The sequence below is a fragment of the Ursus americanus genome, chromosome 16 (genome assembly GCF_024610735.1).
Source record: "Ursus americanus isolate L20-20 chromosome 16, mUrsAme1.1.p, whole genome shotgun sequence".
Classification (NCBI taxonomy): domain Eukaryota; kingdom Metazoa; phylum Chordata; class Mammalia; order Carnivora; family Ursidae; genus Ursus; species Ursus americanus.
This window is the reverse complement of record NC_142142.1, coordinates 6537369-6546612: the sequence shown is the minus strand read 5'-3', so window position 1 is coordinate 6546612 and position 9244 is coordinate 6537369. Positions and strand designations below refer to the sequence as shown.

Below are 9244 nucleotides of genomic sequence, written 5' to 3'. Positions count from 1 at the left end.
CAATCGGAGATTGGCTCTCGGCGTGCCAGTGCTTTTTCTCTGCTACGTCGGTTTTTCTGGCTCCTTCTCCCACTCAGTGTTTTAAACTGTGAAGGGGCCCAGGAGTCAGTCCCACGACAGGTGGAAGCGTTTCGGGTCCCGAATGAGGCCGCTCAAGCCGTGCATTAGCAGAGGACGTGCTGACTCTCGACCCAAGGGACCACCTCAGTCTCTCGCTTCCGCTCTGACTAGAGGCTCTGCAGAGGGTGCCTTGTTCCTTCGGGGTAGTAGCACCGGACCTAATGCTGTTCATTTGCCAGTTTTCTGTGTTAAACTCAGAAGCCTATGAGGTCAGTCGCGTCTGGTTCTGTGACCCAGTTTAGCGCGGGCCTGGACACTCATTTGCAGTTTCTTGTAAGATGAAAGACCTTTCCTGGCTCCGGTCTGCAGATACTGGGTTCTTACGGGAAAAAACAAACAAACAAACAAACAAACAAAAAAAACCCTCCTGCGTTTCCCTGGCAAACTCTTACCCTTTAACACTTAAACAGGCAGCTTCTTATCACTTATTGCTGCAATCCATTTTAAAGTTAGAAACAGAGATGGGAATTAAGGAATGCACTTTTCTAATGAGCACTTGGTGATGTATGGAAGGATTGAATCACTATGTCGTATACCTGAAGTGATAACATTGTATATTAACTAACTAGAAGTACAATAAAAACTTAAAAAAAAAATAGAAACATGTATTAAAATCCGATAGAGTAGAAGTGGAAACCGTGGTCACAAGTTGTCATTAATTTCTTTAAAATTTTTCATTTTAAATGACGGGTACCCCATACTCACCCAAAGACAGAGACTCAGTCATGTGCACACACAACTGCTACTTAAGGCAGTGATTTGGGTTTTTCTTCGCACTCGCAGCACTTCGTCCTCTTCTTGATACTTAGGTGCTTACTGAATAAGCCAATAAAGGCATGTCCTGTCCACATGGAAAATAACCAGGAAAGGCTCCAACCGAAGCCCAGTTCTAAAGAATCTCATTGTTGGATACTCTTTGGATCCTCGTGCCAATGTCAGGGCCCAGGCCATAGTTGATACTCTGAAGAGTGAGTACCAGAAAATTCCTGAAACCAATGGGACCATGAGCAAAAAAAGAAGAAGGAAAGAGGTTACTGATGTCTCAGTTGGATTGTCTTACTCACCTGGATCTGGACAAATTGCTGCCTAACAGAAGAGTGAATAGGTGAAGTGAAACAAGTTGCTTTAAACATATATTGAGCATCAGCTCTTTGTGACATTTTGTACTGGGTGCTAGGATTACAACTATGAGCCATACAGTCTCTGTTCGTCAGGAGCTCAAGATCAAGTTGGTTGTACTTTGGAGCTTCTGTGAAGTTAAAATACTTAATGGAGAGATCATTTTCATTTGTAACTTGCAATTGTCCATGACCATGACTGACTCTCAGGGGCCCAGACAAAAGGGCATCTTATGGTTGCTGGGGGAGAGCGCTCATGTTCACCAAGGGAAGGCTGGACAGAGAGCTTTTGGAGGCCTATCAGCCCATCACTCCTGCAGAGAAGCTGTCCTTCCCAGCCTCACTCAGAGTGCCTTGTTTGCTGTGAAAGGCAGATGTGTATATGCAGGAGAGGCCCTGTCTTGGAGACATTCTGTAGCTGTAACTTCAGACCACAGCCCTCTGCCTGAATGCAGCACAGACCAGGACAACAAGGTGAGTGGCTAACTGTGAGATGGTGTCTGCTGTGGGTGAAGAATGTTACCATAAGAGAAGTAAAGACTGAGAACAGATTGGGGGGCAGGGAAGAAGGTGAGGGCATTGAGAAAGTAGGGGTAAGGAAGGGAGTAGGACTAAGGAAGGGGTGGGAAGTTGGGACAAACCCTTGGGACTCACTAAGCTTCATACAAGCTTATGCTTGAACTTTAGAGGACAGGAGAGCTGCACATGGTGACATAGCAGTCAGAAGAAAAACCTGCGAGGGGTGGAGGCTAAGAGCAGTGCACCTCAGACAGTGGGTAGTTGCCCCACTCTACCTCAAAAGTCTCTTTCTGGACCTTTTGTAATAATGGAATAAGACTTCCTGTTCTTCCAGTATTCTAGATTGTCTTCAGTTTCCAGAAAACAAGGCGGACACTTCTTCAAAGTCTAAGCAGGGGAGTTTAGGGCCTCCCTCCCCCACCCACTCAATGTTAGCCCAAGCTAAGAGAGAAGAAATTCCTGCTCAGGGAGGCAAAGCTTCAGACCTTTGTTAATACTCTCACTTAGGGAAAGAGAGTCAGGAATAGAGGGGCAAGGGGAGCCTAGAAGCTAAAACCTGCAATTCTGTCTAGAGGATGTGGAGAGCCTTTTTGGAAGTGCTCCCGAGTCACTGGAGGCCTGTGAATGTGACTGGGCAGTCACTGAGAGTGTATGTTCCTTATCCCAAGAGACTGAGAACAGAGGGTAGAGAGAAGGGAGCAACTCTAGAAGCAAAGGAAAGCAGCAATAGTAGGAAGACCTACTTCAGTGTGGATTCAGTGTGAGATGCCATGGATGGGAATATAAAAGTATGTATGTGTGTGTGAGATGTTTTAAAAAATATATATTTATATATTATTTTTTATTTCTAGTTACCAATATATGTTTATATCTTTGTGTATCTATATATGAGAATATAACTACATATTACAATGGCAACTGTTACATATAATAAACAGCAAGGTTTCTGGATGGTTGGCTGAAGAACGAGCCAGACAAATAATGTTATTGGTTTTGATATCAGTGTTACGTTGGATTAAAAAAATAAGAAATAGCTTTACAGTTCATTGTATTGGTATCTATTTAGATTTCTTTCAACTTTTAATTTGTTTTAGTAAGTTATTATCGTTAGAGTGTCAATGTTTCCATAATTTATGAGTGCGTAATTATGTGAAGTTGTGATATTGTGATTTATAATTAGAAATATATATTTGGCCTTCTTGCTTATGTTTGGCACAGAGCTCCTGAAACCCTTGGAATTTCCTTTGTGCTGAGAGCCATAAAGGTGTCTTTTGTTATGTTAATGATATGACTTTTGGACCTCACCCAAGGATGGGGACTGTAGCCAGGAGGACCCATATTATATTTACAGGGTTGTAACTTTCAGTCTTACTCTCCCCCCTACCTCTGATACCCTGGGGAGGAGAAAGGGGTTGGAGGTTGAATCAATCACCAATGGCCAATGATTTGATCAGTCATGCCTCCATAATGAAGCCTCCATAAAAACCCAAGAGGACAGGGTTGGGAGAACTTCTGGGTTGGTAACTGTGTGGAGGTGCTGGAAGAGTGGCATGCCTAAAGGGGTCATGGAAGCTCTGCACCCCTTCTTGTACCTTGCCGTCTGCGTCTCTTTCACGTGGCTGTTTCCGAGTTATAAGCTTTAATAATAAACTAATAATGTAGTAAGTACAATGTTTCCCTGAGTTTTGTGAGCCACTCTAGCAAATTAATTGAACCCAAAGAGGAACCTGTGGTTTATAGCCAGTAGGTAGAAGTACAGGTAACAAGCTGTGTGTGGGGGCGGGGCAGTCTTGTAGGACTGAACCCTTAACCTGTGGATCTGATGCAATTTTGGGGTAGACAGTGTCAAATTGAGTTGAATTCTCACCCTACTTTTGTCTCAGAATTGCTTGTTCCTGTGGAAAAACCACCCCCACTCCTTCGTAGGTTGAAATTGGGTTCAGCAATCCAAATTAAAAGTATTATCTTAACTTCTATTTTTCTCCATTTCTAGGCCTTTTTCTTGATTATGATCTCTAATATTATGTGCTTACCACTACTTTTTTTTTTTTTCACCAAGAGACTTATCTTTACCGCGAAAGTTCTAATTTATTATTCCATTCAAGGAACCTGTTAATTTATGGTTATTTTAACTTGCTTTTTTTTCTGATTTTATCCTTACTGATTTTCCTCTATTTTACTTCTCCTCATTCTCTTCCCCCCCCTTGCTTCTTGCATTACTTTTTAGTTTATTTATTGGAGAGTATAAAGTTTTCTCTAAATTTGTGTCAGACTATATTCCATACATTGTAATGGCACTTTCATTGTCATTAAATAAACTGTAACTGCAGTTTTGAATTTAGTTTTCCCCAGAAATTGTTGAACTGGGTTTTTTTTTTTTTAATTGAGTATAGTTGACGCACAATGTTACATTAGTTTCAGGTGTGTAACACAGTGATTTGACAAATTTTTATGTTATGCTATGGTCACCACAAGTGAAATTTCAAATATATAAGTAGAGCTAACCCTGAACAACACAGGTTTGAACTGTGCAGGTCACTTATACACAGATTTTGTCGAGTACAGTACTGTAAATGTATTTTCTTTTCCTTATGATTTACTTAACATTTTCTTTTCTCTAGCTTACTTTATTGTAAGAATGCAGTATATAATGCGTAAAACATACACAAAGTGTTAATTGACTGTTATCAGCAAGGCTTCTGACTAACAGTAGCGTATTAGTAGTTAAATTTGGGGGGGATTCAAAATTCTGACTGTTCAGGGTATGTGTGGGGTGGCTAGTGCCCTTAACCCTTGCGTTGTTCAAGGGTCAACTGTGATTTTTTTTAGGCTTGCTATTATTTTATGACCACATTTCATAAAAATTTATTTTTAAAATGCCATTACAACCTTGCTTTGGGAAAATATTTTGTGGCTAACGATATAATTATAGTATTATTCAGTAGGTGATAGAAAAGAAGGCATATTTCTACAGTAGAAAAGATAAAATTGATATAGTTTCTTTATCAGAGTGTGATAGAGTTTAGAGGTATTTGGCCAAACTCATTGCCTTGGATGTGGGTAGCAGAAGACTGAGGCAGGAGCCAGCCAGACAAAATGCTGACTAATAATAAGAGTTAAAGTTCCAGAAATGTATTTTAAGCAGAAAAAGGACTTATTAAGGAATATTAGGTAGCTGATGGATGATGCAGGTAGGAACATCATCAAATTACTCTGTAGGTTCACTCCGGTCGAGATATCACTACTACCTCCATTGTGCATGGTTAACGCAGATCTTACTCCCAAACGTGGGCACTAGTGAAATTAATCTGAGGCGAAGCAAACACATTGTGGAGGTTTTGATGGTGTGCAACAGAGGAACATGGCGCAAGAAACTAATCACAGCCAAGTGCCTATGCTTTGTTCCACTGGCTGCGGATTTTATGGAAAGCCTTGTACAAATGGCATGTGTTCAGTATTCTATAAAGAACATCTCCAAAGACAGAATAGTGGTAATGGTAGAATAGGCCCACCTGCAGCTTCTGTCAGTAGTCTGTCTGAATCTTTACCCATCTAGTGCACAGCTGGCAGTGTCCTGGACACTCCGTCACCGCTAGACTCCATGTCTGCATCTGTCCTGCCAAGCCCTGTGTCCAATCCGCCACTTTTATCAGAATCTCTAGCATCTTCCCAAGTGGACAGTGCATCTGTGGACAAAGCAGGACCTGAACCAGAAGACCTGTAAGCTCCGGTATCAGATACAGCATAGCAGCCCTCTGAAGAGCAAAGCAAGTCTCTTGAAAAACCAAAGGAAAAAAAAAAAAAAGAATTGCTGTTTCACGTGTAGGAAGAAAGTGGGACTAACTGGGTCTGAATGCTGGTGTGGAAATGTTTACTGTATACACCGTTACTCCAATGTACACATTGCTCTTTCAATTACAAAGCGGTTGCTGCTGAGAAAATCAGAAAAGAACATCCAGTGGTTGTTGGTGAAAAGATCCAGAAGATTTGAACTCCTGCTGGAATACAAAATCCTTTGACCATCTGCAAACTAAAAATTGACTTGAGGTTTTTTCCTAGTCATTGGGAATGTAGAGCGATGTTTCTTGCATAGACCTTTTAATCATGCATGTCATCAGAAGAATAGATTTTGTTTTTGTTTTGAAAATGACTCTGAACATTTATTTTCTGTTGCAGTTTCTATGGCTGAAAAGACTTAAGTAAATGTTACAAGTATTATCCTTTTAAGATCATTTTAATTTTAGTTGAGTGCAGAGGGCTTTTACAAACGTGGAGAAATTTTGGAGGGCCGTGATTTTCCCAGTATTAAACATGCATGTGTTGAACTTGCAGTTTATTTTCTCATTGTGTGTGTACACAGCTTTTCTCGGCAGCACGATCTCTGCCGATGGTGCCCCTGAGGGCACAACTAGTTACCAGTCACTGAATGGATCTTCATCCTTATGGCTGCTTCTGGGTTTTCATTAACAAAGGTTCTACATATGTTAGCATATGGTTTCTCTGCACCCACTATTTATGTCTGAATCATTTGTCACAGGAGAGTGTGTGCTGATAAATCTAAGTTTGTGTGTTTTTAAATTTTTTTGAGCTACAGAAGGAAAAGCTGTATGCATTTCATTGCTGATGGCAGGTTTCTTTCAGATTACGTTCATTGGTCTGTGTGTATACAATATGAAGAATATCTGAGGTAATTGTGCTGTATTTATGTTTATCCACCAGTCTGATTAAATAAAAAGGAAAACCATAAAAAAGAAGAAGCTATCTCTGCTTTCTCTAGAAGATGGATTCTTCTATTAACGATTTGCACCAGCACGATTCAATGTAGCATCTGCTTTTTTATGTTCTTAGCTCCCGAGTCTGCTTCTCGCAGGTTTACATGATTGGCAGCACTTAGATCACATGCTTTCACCCGTGGTACTGGATTGGATTATTGCTCCCATCTATTTTCTTGTAAGGGCAATGTCCAACCCCACCCACGGCCTTACGACTCAGAGTGCCTCCGTATAGGTGGAGAATACTGCCCCAGGCCCTTATCAGACCTATATAACTGTCTTGGATCATCAGAATGGGAGCCAAGGACGTATTTCAGTTTCTTACAGAAGATTTATGAGACATGCTTGCACCACTTCTTCATGTTTTCCCTCTGCCACAGTAAAGACAGGTCCCAAAGAGGAGCCCCTCCTTCAGCTAGGCTCCTGGATGAGAAGACCTGTGGATCAGAGTCCCCGGCAGTCTACCTGCAGCTGAGGACATGACAGATGAATGAAAAAATGTTTGTTGTAAGCCCTTGTGATTTTGGAGTTTTTATTGTGGTAGAAAAACCGATTAGCCAGGAAGTTGAGTTTATGGCTTCCATCTTGGGGCGATGTAGAATCATAAAGAGGGAAGTTCCTCAAACAGGAAGACCAATCCAAATGCTGAGTGGCCACAATGAATGACAAATACCCACAACATACACCAACTCCATATTCATAAAATTTAGAAAACACGCGTAAGTTCTCAGAACAAAATGTGGCCACCACATTGTACAATAGCATTTTCCTAGTCAAAAGGAAGTTCAAATGCACGCTGCCATCACAGGCCATAGTTCTTACAGAGAAATGTATTCTTATCTATGGAGGAGGCAGAAAGGAAGAATAAGGGATTGGTGGTTTCAAGTTTTTGAAATTGTTTTCTTTGTCAATCTGTGCCTATTGTTTCTTGTCTAGGGCCAGACAAGGGAGTGTCTCTAATTAAGAAGTTTGAGGAGTGATGCTATGATTACACAATGTGAGAAAAAAAACCCCCGCAAAACTTACTTAAATAAACAATCTTCTTTTTGAGAATGGTTTCTGAAAAACTTCTCTTTTTTCAATTTAGAAATTTTCAATGTCCCATTCTTCCCTTAAGTATTATGCATATTATAAAAGCTCTACATTTTCCTTTCTATCTCCTCTTTGTCCCCATACTTTCCAAGCATCCTGATTATAGCAAGAGAGTATGCTTTTTCTGAGGATACAACATCTACTTTCTTCTGAGCCGGATGCATGATATTCAACAAAAACAAATTTCAATCAAAGGTTAGGACCCAACATTTTCCACAATCCTTATTAACTGCTTTTTTCTTTGTATTTCTCTGTACCTACTGTAGGATAACAAGGATTCCAGCTCTCGCCAAAGTGGCTACCACAGCTGCTTACTGTGCTGGATTTCCTTAGATCTATGAGTCTGGCTTTCTTGTGCTGTTTCCCATGTGCTAGAAAAGTCATGATCGGCTCATTCCTGAACTGGAGCTGCTCTTTTCTTCCAGAGCTTAAGCCTTCAGGGACCCAGAGTGGCCTCTCCTGGTCCAGCTCTGTCTTCCTATTTTCTTACTTCTTCTCATTGAGCTTTTATATTTTCCAGAACTTCTATAAATGTCGTTACCTCTTCCTGGTTAGTGAGATGTGACTCTAACATCCTTTACTATTGCATTTCCCTCTTTTTTTTTTTCCTGTCCAATTAAGCAGGTTCAGTATTTTTTTTTTAAACGTCTAACATTAACTCCATATTTTCTCTACCACTTGTAGAACAACACATTTACTGGATCGGAATGTTTTCCAGTGCTCCCTCACTTGCTTTTTCAGCTCAACTCCTAGGGAGGATCCTCTCCTCCTCCTTCAATTCCTGACACACTCTTACTTTGTCAGTTATCACTTCTAAAGTTCACAGGTATCCCTCTATCTCATCATTAATACATACCATCTTTACCTGCTCAGATGAGCATACAAATGCCACTGTTATTTCTATGCCAATCTGATTACCAAAGTGTCAACATTCTTGCTATAGATTTCCTGTAATTATTTATTGACTGGAGGGTTTATGATGACTTTATTCACACGTCTTGCCCCCCAGCAATTAAAAACGAGGCTGCTTCTTATCTGCTTATTAATGACATTTATTATTCTTGGAACCACATTCCAGATCTCTGAAATCTATAGCTTTGATCAGAAATGAAATAAATGAATGAACTTATTTGTAAATGAAACTAATAAATGAAACTAATAATTTTTGATACATAGTCAATGTCCAGAGACAGATTTTGGACAAGATACGCAGTTCCTTAGAAGTTAGTCCTACCTCAATCCTGGATATAGCTTAAAGAAGAAAACAACCAAAATTTGAGGAATTGTATGTAATGCTGTTTACTACTTCATAGTAGTAACATCCTGGAGGCCTAAAATGCCCTCACTAAATCTCTACCGACTTTGGGGTTAATTCACCCTTAGCCTACTTAGAATTACTCTACTCTTACCATTTGACGTAGTAAAAATTTTCCTGCCTTCTAAGGTGAGTCCCTGGGTCCACAACCCTGCATTCGGGAGGGTTTTGAGAAGATGACAACTTAACTTTGATTCTGCTTTCTATTTTTTTTTAAATTTTTAATTATGTTAGTCACCATACAGTACATAATTAGTTTTTGATGTAGTGTTCCATGAATTCATTGTTTGTGTATAACACCCGGTACT

General features: G+C 40.2%; 1 protein-coding gene across 2 annotated transcripts in view; it reads left to right on the top strand.

Annotated features, from left to right (window-relative positions):
- Positions 1-52: 52 nt before the first annotated feature.
- LOC123782525 (uncharacterized) overlaps positions 53-9244 on the top strand; it is a 382057-nt gene continuing 372865 nt past the window's right edge. The window contains exons 1-2 of one of the 2 annotated variants that reach the window (XM_087868094.1): positions 53-1712; positions 5314-7540. In XM_087868094.1, coding sequence (XP_087724220.1) covers positions 1308-1712; positions 5314-5481 — 573 coding nt within the window. In that variant the 5' untranslated portion in view covers positions 53-1307 and the 3' untranslated portion in view covers positions 5482-7540. Of the gene's footprint in view, positions 1713-5313; positions 7541-9244 lie in introns of those variants that run through there. The other variant, XR_015726920.1, reaches the window with a different exon arrangement.